General features: G+C 37.3%; 1 protein-coding gene across 11 annotated transcripts in view; it reads left to right on the top strand.

The window, feature by feature from the left end:
• ATP11C (ATPase phospholipid transporting 11C (ATP11C blood group)) overlaps window positions 1-15,259 on the top strand; it is a 172,983-nt gene extending 157,724 nt beyond the window's left edge. For 6 of the 11 annotated variants that reach the window (XM_082445244.1, XM_082445251.1, XM_082445249.1 and 3 more), the window contains 4 exons: window positions 141-244; window positions 3,569-3,722; window positions 9,914-10,018; window positions 12,662-15,259. In XM_082445244.1, coding sequence (XP_082301370.1) covers window positions 141-244; window positions 3,569-3,722; window positions 9,914-10,015 — 360 coding nt within the window. In that variant the 3' untranslated portion in view covers window positions 10,016-10,018; window positions 12,662-15,259. Of the gene's footprint in view, window positions 1-140; window positions 245-3,568; window positions 3,723-9,149; window positions 9,241-9,913; window positions 10,019-12,661 lie in introns of those variants that run through there. The other 5 variants (XM_082445245.1, XM_082445246.1, XM_082445247.1 and 2 more) reach the window with 5 other exon arrangements.
• Window positions 15,260-15,759: the final 500 nt, after the last annotated feature.

Genomic DNA, 15,759 nt, shown 5'->3' with positions numbered 1-15,759 from the left:
GTGCCATTCTCTTCTGGTTGCCTGCCCCAAGCTAGATCCTCCCACAGGTATCATACTGTGTATAAGTTGTCAAATACCATCAGATACGGCTTGGTACAGTTTGTACTCATCATGAAATCTCTTGTGTTGTATTCTTTCAGCTCGCCTTGGATACTCGTTTCTGGACATGGATAAACCACTTTGTGATTTGGGGTTCTTTAGCGTTTTATGTATTTTTCTCATTCTTCTGGGGAGGAATTATATGGTAAGCTACTGTACGTGTGTAATACGTAAATAACAAAATACATATATAGGTACATTGTATATGCAAACATTAATTATACTTTTAAAGTTTTGATTATATAAGATGGCAAGTCTTCAATATTAATGGACTGGAAGTTACTTCTAGCCAGTAATGCTGCTCTTTCAGGTAAGATTTCAAATGCAAGTATATAGACTGCACGAGTTACTCAAAAGACTTCCCTTCTGGTAGCCCCTGTCCAAATCTTCTGACCTGAAGGTGTGTAAACATCTCTCTGTGAAACGAAACTAATTTCTAGCATGACCTCCCATGTGATTTCCAGTGGAAATACTCATCCTGTGAAGTTTCTACACAATATAGTGGCCAATAGATACAGTATTATCCATTTGGACCCTGTTCTCTCTTTATGGTATATTACTCTCCTTCTTGTCACTACAGATGTGCTCAAGAGATAGAATATGTATCACTTAATACTCAGAGGGTTATATTTGAAATCACCATCCCATTGTTTTGGGGGAGGTAAAGGTAGACTCTACAGCTTGGATTTAAAGTTCATTCTGTTCATCTTGGTTCAGTAGATGTTTATTCAGAATCCGTTTTGTGTGAGGCACTCTATGGGATACAGAAATGAATAGACTCTATCTCTGCCTCAAGGAGACTAGAGTCCAGTGAGGGGCACATAAGCTGTGATTGGGAGAGTTATAAGGAATGAAAATAAGTTAGATTTTCATCTCCTTTCCTTACTCCCAGAGGCCTATATTTTGTTTTTTAATATCACAGTTGTTTTCATTAATTGGTGACTTCCCCTGACAAGGATGCCACCAGCAGAGACCAGGACTAGAGTAAGCCACAGGGTAAGATTCTAGGAGTACATATTTTCACTGGTTTGAGCAAAATCATATGTAGAAGACAGTCCATATTATCACAGAGATGTGGGGACCATGTTTATGTCCCTTGAGACTTAATTAGAAGAAACTCTTACTGTTTTGGAAAGCTTTTTAAAATAAAAGCCTCAAGAAATAAAAATATGGACAACCTAATCACTTACGGAAGTAGCAGCTCCAGAAAGTATAATTATAGCATTTATTTGACACCTATATAAGTAATTATTGAAGCAATGAAGCTGAAGGAAGTCTCTGTTTTCTTTAATAATACACAAATGAACCAAAGTTGATTAACCAAATGTAATACACAATTGTAAGGTCATAATTCTGTCTAGGAACCTGTGTAATCAGTATCTGAACTAATTATGCAAAATTTCCACAGGAATGAAATGTTTCTAGCAAACTAAAGTTTCTCACTCTTTCCAGACTATTCCTTATTGATTAAAATAAATCCTTTAAATGATTTGAGATATTGTCACACCTGTTTCTATTCATTAGAGATGGTTACTAAAAATGAAATGTTAATAAATCTGTTTTATTTTGTTGCCTATAGTGCTGTCCTTAAGTAGACCTGTCTGAGTTGAGCTACTACTTGAATATAAAATTTATATTATAAAGCAACCAAGAAAATGTGACTAGAAACTAATACTTCAGCTGAATGCTGATTGCAGCTAATCTCCAGACATGCTCAACCCTGAGGCATTGTGACTCACCCCTCTTTGGGGATGGGCAGTGAGAATGATGATTTCTGATCGCCAAACCCCATCCAGGAATAATAATTTTTGTTTTTTACTGCTCCTCTGCAAAACTCCATAGATGCTATCAAAATCAAAAAGAAAAATGTGGAGCTTTTAATCACAGAGAGGGTACTGTGCAAAAGAATACCCTGTGACGACTAGCTGTCAGTTGTCTGCTGGACCCTTATTGTGCCTCAGTTAACTGCCTAGAAGATTAGTCAGGGTGCCCTTCTGAATTAGAGTGGGAATAGAGCTCTGTAGAAATCTTTTCTTTATGGTAGGAACCCTAGAAAACTTGTTTAGCCTGGACCTCGTAAGTTTCTCCACCTCACTATTGTGCTCACAATCTATTCCACAGTCTAGTCCTCATCTGTGTAGAGCCACGAGCTTGATTTTATCATGTTACATGAGAGTGCACAAACATGAATGTTTAAATGAGAAACCAGTTTATCTTCAGTGAGCACTATTTGTGATCTGCTAAATGGCACCAACCACTTATTTACCTAAGGCTCCTCATCCAAGGACAGTCTGATGTACACCCCAACCTTGAGCAGCTGCTTTGCACTTCCTCCCCCTCAGCTTCAGACAACGTTCATCCTAGCCTAGTGAGGCTCTCTGTGGTTCAGCTCAGGCAGGGAAGGGAAACTGGCTGGACTTGTCAGTGGTCGCCTAACAGTTCAGTGGATGACTGAACCCTGCAGAATGAGGCGTTCTCCTGGATTTCTGGACCCCAAGGCTTAATGTGTGATTAGCAATATTCTTCTGTCAACCTACTTGGCACACACTCATACTCAATATATATTTGTGGATGAGAATGGTAGATTCCTCCCATTTGAGAGAGAAAATCTCTACAGTCCTTGTTATGTTTACATAGGGGTTTTGTGGGCGGGGAGGTGGGGAGTGGTAATAAAAATGTCTTTTAAATTTCCAAATGTAGACCAGAAATCCTTTCTTATATTAAAAACACAGCCAAGGAAGTAAAATGTTTGTTAGCATAAAAATTAATCATCATTTCTCGTGAATATCTCTGAAGCTCCAGTATTTTCTTTTTTTTTTATTATTTTGTTTTATTTTATTTATTTTTGGCTGCGTTGGGTCTTTGTTGCTGCACGTAGGCTTTCTCTAGTTGTGGCGAGCGGGGGCTACTCTTCGTTGCGGCGCGCGGACTTCCCATTGCGGTGGCTTCTCTTATTACGGAGCACGGGCTCTAGGCGCGTGGGCTTCAGTAGTTGTGGCGCGCAGGCTCAGTAGTTGTGGCTCACGGGCTCTAGAGCGCAGGCTCAGTAGTTGTGGCGCACAGGCTTAGTTGCTCTGCAGCATGTGGGATCTTCCCGGACCAGGGCTTGAACCCGTGTCCCCTGCATTGGCAGGCGGATTCTTAACCACTGCACCACCAGGGAAGCCCTCCAGCATTTTCTAATGCAAATAAATATTCTCCAGTTGGCAGCTTTAAAATTGATCGCTTAGTTGTTTTCAAGTCAAATGCATTTTAGCATCTTTTTTCCCCTTTGATTATCATTCCTTTTCTTTCCAAACATTTAGTAAATGAAATCGGTTTACTACTTCTGGGTCGTCCTAAAGAAAATTATTTTTATTAATGTATATAACGAGGAATTCCTTTTAAATACAAAAGTTTCAGTTACACTACTGTTTCATATAACAGGAACTGATTTGTTTTTCCATTATGTATTTTCTTTCCACTCTAGGCCTTTTCTCAAACAACAGAGAATGTATTTTGTATTTGCTCAAATGCTGTCTTCTGTATCCACATGGTTGGCCATAGTTCTTCTAATATTTATCAGCCTTTTCCCTGAGATTCTCCTGATAGTATTAAAGAATGTAAGAAGAAGAAGTGCCAGGGTAAGAACTAAGTTTATATTACCACCTGATTTTTGGAAGGGGCTTCAATATCTGCCGTGAACTAAAAACTTTATTTAGAGAATTGCATTAGTTACAGCATGTTAAACCCCTCCTTACAGGTTCATCACTTAATTTCCTCTTCTGCATAAAAAGTATAGTAAAAAACTTCGTTATCCAATGCAGGTGGTAAGTAGATTCCTTAATAGTGTTCTATGTGACCTTTAGCAATCCATATGGAGTATCTCATATGCTCCATATGGAATTTTAAACGGAAAAAATGATTTTTTTTTTTAATTTAACCTAGAATTTTCACACTGGGAATTTCCACACCAACATTCCAGCTTTAACCTTAGAAATTTCCCCATGGGTTGTTTGCAGATTTTTTTTTTTCAGTTGATAATCCCAACTTGCCTCTTTCAAACCTTTCCCCTTCCTTTAATTATAGTGCTGCTTAATCTCTGTGTTGCTTCTAGCCCTGTCTGTCCAGCAGTATATTTGAACCAAAGAGAATTCCCTGGATGTGGTTTCTACATCCTTCCCCTCTTAAACACACTTGTAAAAATTCAAGATTGTTTTATGAGTGTGTTTTTATTTTTGCTGCTTATATGGTAAATTTTTTGCGGGAATGAGAAGTTATTACCCTCTGTCAGCCTAATCGCTTGGCCCTGCATTGTCTGATACCTTTTGAGCCTTTCTGAAAAAGCCTTTAAACTGAAAGGGATAGATTAGCCTTGAAAATAAAACCTCTGGCAAATTTTGACCAACAGGTTAATTCAATATGTCATATTCCTACCAACACTAGCTCATTTTGCCAAACAAAACCCTGTTTCGATCATATTGACACCAATTAGACCTTGTAGCCCCTCCAAGGCAATATTTTCAAGAAGTAGACTAAGCTATATCTACCTGATCTATTTCATTAAATTTGCCAACCAGTTTAGCCACAAAACTGGTTTGCCTTGATTTTTTTTTTTTTCCTATTGATTGATTCCAGTGGTTGGCATCATGCAGAATAGGGAACTAAAATGATTATAGTGGGAAAATCTTCAGTGATTAGATGTGTAAGAGAGGAGCTTCATGACACAAGTCAGTATCAGCCCCACTCAAAAGCAGTAGATTATCAGTGGCATAAGCCACATTGATTCTTGGTATACACGGCCAATCACTGTATAGTTAGGTGGTCAGAACTGGCCTTAACTCCCTGCTTCTGCATGCCTTATGGGTGGAACTGCACACAGTAACGTTAACCTAAGACCACCTTAATCTCTCTCTAATCCTTCCAGTAGACCCCCCACTAACTCCTCCAGCCTGGTGTTTAGTCTTAGAATGGAAAAGTGGCATTTACTTGTCTGATTATACCTTTAATACCAGTTGAACAGGGATAAAACAGGTTCCTCCCAGAATGGCTCAAGTGGCAATTTGCATGAAGCCAAACAGAAAATGTCACAGTAAGAAATCTTTTGGTGCCTTGTTGTAATAGAGATTTGTCTAGGAGGGATCTCCTTATTTGGGAGTACACTCTGAGGAGTTCCTCGATGTTTTTCTTATTTGGGGTAATGGAGCTCATGCTAAATAATGGCTCACACCCAGTTTCATGCTGTAAAGATGAGACAAAAATCTCAGAAATCAAAACCTTCAAACATATCATCTTATCCTCTTCCTTAAGCCCTTTAAAAAAAAGTTAGACACTGGCTGGAGGTGACTTTTACATAAATTAAATGGCTACTAAATAGTTTAAATGTTTTTATATGAGTTAAATGGCCATTAAATGGAGGGATGCTACAAGGTAGTCACAGATAAAGACTTAGAACATTTTCTTCCCACGCAAACAGCAGATTCCAAACTTCTGTTGAACGAAAGCATGGAGTTCTGGGACTGCGGCCCTTTTTACTTAGCAGTGTAGAACGTTTCCAGGGTTCAGCATGAGATTTGTTTGCCATGGATTATGTCCATGATAGGAGGAATTCCAGTGTCTGTGCTGTAGCTTGGCATGCTGATATGCTAGAACAACCAGGAGAATTTCCATAATCACCTTCATTCGTTCACTCATTCATTCATTTATTCCTATCGTCATTGAACCAGTGAACATGTGTTGAACCACCTACTGATGAACATCTCTCTTTACATCCAGAGTCTGAAAGGCTAAATGGTTTTTCAGACTCTATGGGATTGTGAGGCTTGCAGATGAGACAAAACATTGTGGGCGCTCAGCAGCACTGCCTTTTTTTTTTCTTTTTTTTTTTTCTTTTTTTCCCCTTGTGAGAAAATGCAAGAGCAAAGTAGTGCATATGAATGCATAAAGGCCAACTGAAACATGGCAGCCATGACTACTCTGATAAGTCACATCTATTTACACAAGGCTCTAGTTGGCCACATCAAAGAGGCAGAGGCCACTTCTAAGATAAAGGAGAAAAGAGTATTTTAATGACCAACAGTCTGGCATCCTGGGTGACTTCCTACTTTGTTCAATATCCCTTGCTAAGACATTGGCCTCATTTTAAAGAAACGCAAAGGATTCTTTTACACCGGGTCAGCCTCATACCTGACAGGCTCCCTAATGGGATAAAGTGCATGTCCCGAGCTAGAGGTAGAAGATCCCCCTGACTTCAACCAGTAAGCTAGGGATCCTTTGTATGTAGAGCCAGAAATGCCTGTGGTAAGTAGACTGCCAGTGCTATCCTCCTGTGAGTCTTGGCAGCTGCTTTAAGAAGGGAACTCAGCAGCGGATAGAGAAAATGTCTATGGCATTTGAGAAAGAAGCTAAGCCATTTACATTTAACAATTATAGAAGCAGCCTTCTGTTGAATTCTGTTCAATTCAGCACACATTGCCCGAGGGTTGACTGTAAGCTAGCTGCTGTACTAGGTGTTGATCATTCAGAGAAGAATCAGATGTAGCTCTCACAAGGAGCTCTCACTCTAGTTGAGTTATAAAGGGGACTTATTTGGAACACTTCTGTAAGCAGGTATAAACAGAACAGTAGAGTCAATACTATGGCTTGTTGTAACACAGCTGAGCTATTTCAAGGTCCAAGTCACTACCTCCAGAAGCCTCCACCACAGCTGAGTTCTGTCATGATATTAGCATTAGAAAGAATTCTCTCTTAGAAAATAGGTTCCCTCACTCGTTTAACTCAGGGGTAAATATTTTCACACCCTTATTTTCAGCAGTGTAGTTAATTCTTGAGCTAAAGTTCCATCATTAAGGATCATAGGACTTTTCTTTAGCTTATAAACTGACAAAGCCTCATCGCCATGCTGCTGACAAGCGTATGATGAAACTATCATGGAGCACTGAACAGTGGTACAGCAGATAACACTTTAAAGGAAATTTAAAGTTTAGGATTTTTGGCATTTCAAAAAGCTGTGTCCCCTCTTAAGCACATTTCTTGGGCTGTCTCTTAATCAATGAAATACACCTGGACCTTCTGGCCAACTGGTAAATATCAGTTCCCATTTCCAGCGGAGGAATTCTCCACATATCTTTATGTAAAGTTTTCCCGTGTAAACCACCATGATCTAAAGGAGGCTTGACTTTGCCTAGTAGACATGGAAACACTATAATCTAATGAGAATGGACCCAGCAACATGGCCATACCTTGCATGTGAGGTCTGCACAAACAACAGGAAACATTCCATTACGCAGGGAGCTCTTTCAGAGTGGAAGACAGGAAAAGGAAGAATGTCAGGTGTCTGAGCAAAATTCCCAGAGAAAGGACTTTGGAGAATACAATTTATCCTTATAATAACAATGGTGACAATGATGATTACTATTGCAATCCTGACAGTGTCACATAGAACCAAGAGTTCTAAGGGTAACAGTCCTGTCATCTAAATTAGACAAATATAAAGTTGAATCCTAACATCGTGGCTGTTGAGGTGGACCTTTATGCATTGGCCTCTTTGACAAACTGCTAATTGAGCCAGAGTCAAAACTCTCTAGATGACTGCAAAGGAATGTGGAAATTTCATACTGTTTTAGTTATCTCCCATCCTTCTCACCCTCCCCCAACCAATCGCTAGCTGTGTCAATTTTTTTATTGCTTTACTCTTTCCATGCTCTCTGCTGCCTTCTGTACTTTCATATTTCTTTTGTTTTCCTTTATAAAGTAACCTATTAACCCCTAAAATTTCTACTTCCTAGAAATACTTTTATCTCTGACCGTTGGAAACAAGGTTTTGAGCACACCAAAATGTGTTTCAGTTACAGTCTTAAATAGATGGGCTTGTATTTTAAACACAGGGTGGGTGATTTGGTATCATGTTAATCTTGTTGCAAGGTTTTTGCTCACAAAATAGAAGACAGAGCAATTTAAAATTTTTTTCTCAGAAACGAAATATTTCTCTAGCTTTATCAATTGGTAATTTGCATGTTACCAACGTGTCACCAACTGTATTTAAGGTAAAATGTGAACAGGAAAAAATGTAGTTATGTTAAAATATATATGAATAAATAAAAATATTTGCCTTTAGAAGTATAAATGTTTATTAGACTGTGTTAGATATATGTGTTACTTTAGCTGGTTTCTTTTTGTAAGCGTATTTCCATTAGCTGCTAAGGAGATAATACGGGTAATCTTGATTAGCAGAATCATTAAGCTCATCCGCATAGTTGACCACTCATCTTCTGTTTTGCTTGAGCAATACCAAAACCAAGTCTATAAATTAGCCTATAGCTTTAGGCACAGAATAAGAAAAAACAAAACTAACCTCTTAGGTTTTCTGATTAAACTTTAAGTTATCGGTTTTTACTTTTTCTAAGTGTTTTAAAGGAAAAATTCATAGCTCTTCAGCCAACACTTTTAAAGAGTCTCTATAGGAGAAAAGGGGGAAACTGATCAAATTATGTTAGAATAAAGGAGGTTAAAGATTGGTTCAGAGGTAAACGGCACTGAAGTGTGGTTTCACCAACAGTTTTTCCATTATGTTAGTTTTGATTAGGTTTTTAACCTGGAACTGCCCAAGGGCAGTCAGTCCCTTCATATTCCATCTATGCAATTGGATAGGGGAGACAGTTACTTCAATATAGTCTGGTGATGCACCCTCAGCCTAGCTCTCTGACCAGTGGATTTTGAACAGTGTAAGCTAGTGAGTTAATGATTAGAGATGAGCTTTATTTCAATGAGAAACATATTTTTTAATTACTTTATTCAAAATAGTCAATTTTCCCATTAAGAAAAAAAATTTTTAATTGCTATACAGAGAAATAGTAGTTTGCTCATATAACAGACTATTCCTAACTCTAACTCTACTTTTACTTCAGAAAGTAACGTCTTCAAAACTAACGTCATTTCGACTTCGAATTCTCAAGGTTTCTTTTTAAATGTTTTACATTTCAGAGAATATTTACTTTTTTTTTTTCTTTTTGGTTTCTGCATTTCTCTTTTTTCTACTGCAATTTTCCACCTTTTGTGCAATTGTGAACAAGGTAACGAAACGCCTCCCTTCCTCAGGAACATCTACTATCTTCATGCTTTCTCAAACTTCCAGCAATCACAGTTTCACTTGGAGTGAATAAGGTGATTTCCTTTCTTAATGTTCCAACTTGCTTGCATTCTCATTTGCTTGACATCATTTTCTGATTCTTTATGAAAAATTCTCATGACTCATCTTTACATCTTCTATTGATACTTAAGAATATTTTGTCATTTTCCTTTAATCATTTGTTCACCTTCTCAAATCGTCACACTGGAGAGAAAGTGATTTTCAAAAACTTGGACTGTAGGTCTGTAGTCCCATTGGTTCCTGGTCGTAGTAGAAGCCACAGTGTGTTACAGCTAGTCTGTTCACTAAGACAGGAATGTTTTGCACAAATTCCTCTTTGTTCAGTACACTCACAGCACCGGCACAACTCTCAGAGGTGTTCACCAAAAGGATGGTAAGGTTTACTAATCGAACCATACTGACTTCATCAACCGCATAACTTAACCAGTGTCATTTCAAAAACCCAAGTTTGCCACGTACTACTAATGTCTGTATTCTTCTACCATGAAAACAATTCAACTTGAATTGGAGACTTTCTTAGGTCTTTAAATGTATTCATTTAAATGTTACGCATTTGCTGTAGTGTAATCATTTGTACTTTTGGCCAGAGGAGTAGTCTGTAGGAAATTATTTTTTTCTTACATTTTTATCACCAGGTAGGTTAACCAATCTTCAAATGCGTTAAGTATCTTTACCTCACTATTACAGAGAAATCTGAGCTGTAAAAAGGCATCTGACTCATTATCCACCAGACCTTCAGTCAGACCTCTTCTTTTACGAACATTCTCAGACGAATCTAATATATTGTAACAGGTACCTAGTGTTAAACAAGCGGGCTGGCTTTAAAGAAACAGATTAACAGCATTATAAAGAAAAAATGAAAATATCACTCTCTAAATTTTCTCTGCTGTTGGTGTGGTGAACTTTATACTATTCTTTGCAAAAATATAAAGATGCATTGCTTGGAATATGGAGGAATACATATTTTAAATTTGCTAAGCCCCAAATAAAATTTTAGGCGTTTTCCAGAACTGAAGGGCAATACAGTATATTTAATTTATAAGGGGCATGTTGTCATGGCATCACGTGAAAATGCTTGTTAATACTGATTAGGAAATATAATTTTGATTTTAAAAGATGATTTGGAAAAATTGAAAATAAATATTCCAAAATTGCATCTGTATAATATCAAGTCAGTTTTAGCACTGCATGTTCTTTTGGGAATTATGTGAAAATAATTCAATGTGTTTGTACCTCCATGTGCTGTGTCTGTGTTTCCAGGTATATATTTAATGTCCTTGTAAATGTCTGATCCCCAAGTATATGTTAATGAACCAATCTACTCTAATCACTTTTTGTAGTGTCAAGTTTTATTCAAGCTAAATGTTTCAACTTTCAGAGGTAAAACCTTTCCTAGCCATTCAGGGGGATGCTAGCCTAATCATATAGAATGCTTCATAATTAATTTTTCCAAAAGTGAGTAAATTAATTTTATAACATTGTTTCATTTACCCCCCAAAAAAAGATTTGGAAGGAATTGATATGCCATGGGAGGAATCCTTGAACTCAGAATGACTCCTCTACGTGTACTCATTTTCCCACTGCAGGGGCCTCTGTCACCCTAGACCTTTAAAGGTCTTTTATCCATCCATGGGAATGTAGAATAATTCATGAATGAGGTTTACAAGCTTGTCAGCTTGGAAACAACTCTATATGGCTTAGGTCAGGGCTGTCTTTCATGCCCACATAAAAATTAATGATCAGCATGAATGACAATTGCAGGTCAGTTCACTGTGATGCTAACAATTGTGAGTCCACCTCATAGGCCCATTTTTTCATCAGCTATCAACTCCCCTACCCTCCAGCAAAGAATAAAAATTGAGCTAATGGATTGAATCCATTGGTTCTTCTAGCTCCTACTGTTCATCACAGTCTGCATCTGCAGTGTTATTTTGGAAGCCAATTCATTTTGTCTCAGTCTACATACATCCTTTTACCCATTTGGAGTGACTCACCTGCTTATGTTGTCCCTCAGTAATGAATCTGCTTCCCAGTAGTCTTCAAGGTCTTTGACTATTTTGTTCCAGATAGCCTTGTCCTAAGCTGAGTGATGCATTTTAGCTATACTGTTTCCAGTGAATTTTGTATCCCCCTGGATTGCTTGCCTTAGCTTGGTCTGTGGTTTGGGAGACTAGGCTGGGTAGCAGACACTGCTACTGCTTTTGGTCTCTCCAGGGCCTTAACTCCTACAATGCCTAACACAACTGAGGAAGTTTTTTTCAAAAAATGATTGTTTTATTTTTAATGTAGTTATTTCTTCTAGGAATATATTTTCATGTGACATTATTTCTTCTCCAAGGAAAATATTTGGCAATTAGTTTAGCCACCGAGTTTGTCCCTTGGTTGATAAGGGAACTGCCTGACTCCTTTTATAAGTTCTCGATATGAATGGCAACCTTATTTTGGTTAGGGTCACCCTGACCCTGCTACCTGAAGAACTAATATGAGATAATGGAACATCAAAAGGAATGGAAGGTATTCTAAAGAACTTCTAGTCCAAGTATGGCAAGGAAGGTGCACCTAAAGGGGGAGAAAATAGTACACCCCTTAAGGCCCTCCACTACTCAGGTTTTAAAAAGTTGGATTTTTGAGTGGAGAATCAAAGGTTAGGTTCACTCCCTTGACACAGGACTTCCACTTCTCCACATACCTGATTTATACTCACTGATCAGTTGCCCTATCATGCCCCATCCTGATCATAGCATGTGATAGTGTTTAGAGGACAAAGAAGAATCTACAGATTTCTTAGGGAGATTTCTGTGGTTTCTTTTCTAAAAGGATGATGAATAAGAAAAACAGGAGTCAGTTGACTCATAGATACATGATCTACCAAAAAGAAAATTAACTTCAATATTATAGAGAGGAAACATGTTTCTTTAAGTAAAGGAAAAGTACTTTCATAACAGTCTTTCAGAACAATGTATCTTCAGACTTTGTCATAATTAACACAACCAAAAAACAGTTGATGCATTCATTCAGCATGTCCTGAGCATCTGCTGTGCACCAGACACTGGGCTGGGTGCTAGAGATAGAAAGTTAAATAAAATGTCCCTGTTTTCATGTCCCTTCTGTCCCTCACAGACTAGAAGGGATCTTAGTGAGCTAAGCCTCTGCTGTCCTAGTGGTACCAGTTCTTAAAAGAACCCTGGAGCAGTCCAAAAGCAAAGAGCAAGTCTGAATCTATTCAGCTGACAAATGAATAAAGGATTCAAAATTGGTTATTGTGTCACTTTTTTTTTCCCTGCATGTGAATAAAACTTGGCAGCTTTGTTAAAACAACTGTTTTATTCTCATAACAAAATTTACTACTTGATTTATTTTTGAAAATGCTGAACAGATGGTTTTACATTATTATTAAGATAAAACTTTTAACTCTGTGTATTTTAAATCTTTCAGAATCCGAATCTTGAACTGCCTATGTTATTGTCCTACAAGCATATTGACAGTGGTTACAGCTAAAAGAAAGCATGAAGAAGCAACTACAAAAAGTTATCATCTCAGGATACTTGATATGCAACAAACTAAACCACTATCTTATGTCTAAGGTTCAGAATAAATGTCCACTAAGATACCAAATGACTCTCTTAAGCATTTACAGTTATTGTAAGTAGCCGTTATGGCCAAAGCTCTAAGTTATGAATTATATGAAGGTTGAAAGCAAGAATATTTAGAATTTCTGGCTTTAGATAGAATAAAATAACTACCAAGTGGGTGCTCTTTTAACCCATGAACTCTGAATGGATTTAAATACGATCGTATAAAGTAGAAGTCATGCAATGGGAATGAATAGATTTTGCTAATATTACTTTTTTTGCCTGGCAGAAGAAATAGGCAATTTGGATCACATTTCTTGTTCCTGCTGAATGATAATGTTAAATTATTTTTTTCAACATATGAAAGGAATACTTGAAAATATAAGAGTACTAAATCAGTGCATCAGATAGTAGTTAATCCTTTCTGTTCACCCACATGCTAATTTTGTCTTGATAGAATATCCTTGCCAAAAAATAACTTGAAAGGTGGAAAGAACGTTAACCCTGGGTATTTTTGCAAAAATCAAAAGAAATTATTTATTTTTGTTCTTCTGGATTACACTTAATGAGTGTAAGGCTACTAGATTTGAAAAGAAAGCATTTCCAATCAGTAGCTCCTCAAAATAGTTAAGATATAATAGATTTTCCCAATATTAGTTGTACTGGGATCTGAGGCAAGATGGGCAAAACCACAGTTACATAAAAATAAAGGCCATTCTGAACATCAGTCTTTTATAATTTTTTTGTGGAGAGGAAGGAAGAATAGCTTAATTTCAAACTGTTAACGGTTTTTATTTGAAAGAGGTTGCATCTGTGCATATATGCAGCACTTTTTTTTTTTTTAACTTGCTGATTTGGGAGGAGGAAGGGTCCATAGCACGACTCTGAACATGAATGTTGTCTCTCTTAGCAAACTTGGCTAGAGTAATGGTCTAACTCTAAACCACGAGATTCACCTTGGTAAAGTCCTTGACTTACTGGACTAGAGGGAGGTTTTAACCTCCTAAGGAGTTCACCTAAAACATATAAATGTGGTGTGTCTTTATTAAATGTTAAAATTAAACACACGCTTTTTTTGGATATAAGTGACTACATTTGACTACTAGATTGAAATGGTCTTTTAAAAGGTATTTTCTTACCAGTTTCCATTCTTGGTTGTCTTTCTGGCATGCCTGAACTATTATTAGTGTTTATATTGTACCTTGATTTGGAGAAGTATTAGAATCAGTCTATACCAGTGTATTTATAAAGTCCATATGGCACATTTGATTCTTCCATTTATATTTTGTGTTAATGTTTAGGTGTAATTTTTCTTAAATTTTAGAAAGGACATAATTTCAGTTGTCAGAAACCATTCCATCATTACTGACCCTTTTTCATTATTTCATTTGTTCTCATCTATCAGTATTATTTTTGAGTATTTTGTTAGGTGCCATCACACCTTCCTAGGTGTGCTGTGTTCTAGTAGCCTAGTATTTGGGGCAGTCTGCTGAAAACCAAGTCCATATATTCTTTACCTATTCCAAAGAGCTAAAAAATCAGACCCAGGAGAGTTTTCGATGTTTTGTTGTTGTTCTTGTTTTTATAGTTGTTGCTGTATTGTTATTGTTGTTCTACATAAGAATTATAAGGACTGTGAATACAGAGAGCCCACCTTAATTAGAGAGGCTTGTTTAATGCAGACCATTAGAGATGTGACATAATCAGAATATCTAGAGTAGTGGAAATGTAACTGGTGGCATGTAAAATTCCTTGCATCCTGGAAGAAAGACAAGGGGGATTTAGAGTTGTGTCTAATAAGCTACACATTACACTGCAGCTCAAATTCACGATGGCAGTGACGTGTAATATCATGGCCTAGATCCTTGAGAGGGACCTGACTTTATTTTTTGAAAGATATTTTATTAGTGAGCAAAAAAATTGGTTAGCGTGGGGTTAGCAGATGGAATAACTTGAAGTAAGCCATCCAGTATTCCTATCACTACAATCTAACCACCTTATTTTGTGTCAGAGAAAGGGGTAAAATGTAATAATAGGATCATATACCCATCATTTGAATAATTTTGAACTACAAAATGTCCTTGTAGTTTTCACAGCTGTTCTCCACTCTTTGAGGATGTGACCTGCGAAACTGAAAACATAAATTCCATATCTACCACATTTACACCAGCAACAGTATAAAATACAAGCCTAAATTTGCAAAATCCATAATAATTTAGTGATGGAATTTTTTAATAACATGCAGTATATAAATGCAGATTTTATGCAAGTGTTGACGAAATCATTTTTCAGCTTGCAAAATGGGACTGCAATATTACATTTTTCACTTCAGCAATTTTTTACATCGTTTTTGCTTTCTATAATGAATGTGAATGCCATCTTTTATGAATGCAACTTGCCTTTTTCATTACAGAAATTTTGTTTGATGTAATCAATAAACTTTGGTATGGTATGGTTGATATTTTTAGCCTCTTTTTTGGGAAGGTCTGTCTGACGTAAAAGTAATATGGAAGCAATTTGGTGATGGGAAATAAGTTTCTAATTTCCTCTTTGCCTGTACAACTCACAAAAGACTGACCACTTCTGCATACGTTCAACTAGCACTTGAGGGCAATACCTAATTTGGGGAGTTTCCGATATTTGTGGGAGTTTTGAATAAGGCTGTATCTGGTTGCTGCATACGTAAAAGTCCAACCAAATCAGCAAATACATATTGAAAGTCTGCTGTGTGCTTGGCAGTGCTCACTCGTTGGAGGTTGTACAATACATGGTCTGTGTCTGCATCCCATTGAAATCATTTGATTCTTAATAGTGTGTGTTTACACCAAAGGTGTGTGTGTTTACACCAAAGGTGTGTGTGTACACCTTTCTGTCCCTCGCCCCCCTTCCCCTACACCTCTCTCCCCCTCTCCCCATCCCCCTTCCTTCCCTGTGTCGTTGCTCAGCCTGCATCTAAGGCCT

Source organism: Balaenoptera physalus, assembly GCF_965194825.1.
Source record: "Balaenoptera physalus genome assembly, chromosome: X".
NCBI lineage: Eukaryota > Metazoa > Chordata > Mammalia > Artiodactyla > Balaenopteridae > Balaenoptera > Balaenoptera physalus.
Note: the sequence above shows the minus strand (reverse complement) of the source record. Positions and strands in the feature narration are given on the sequence as shown.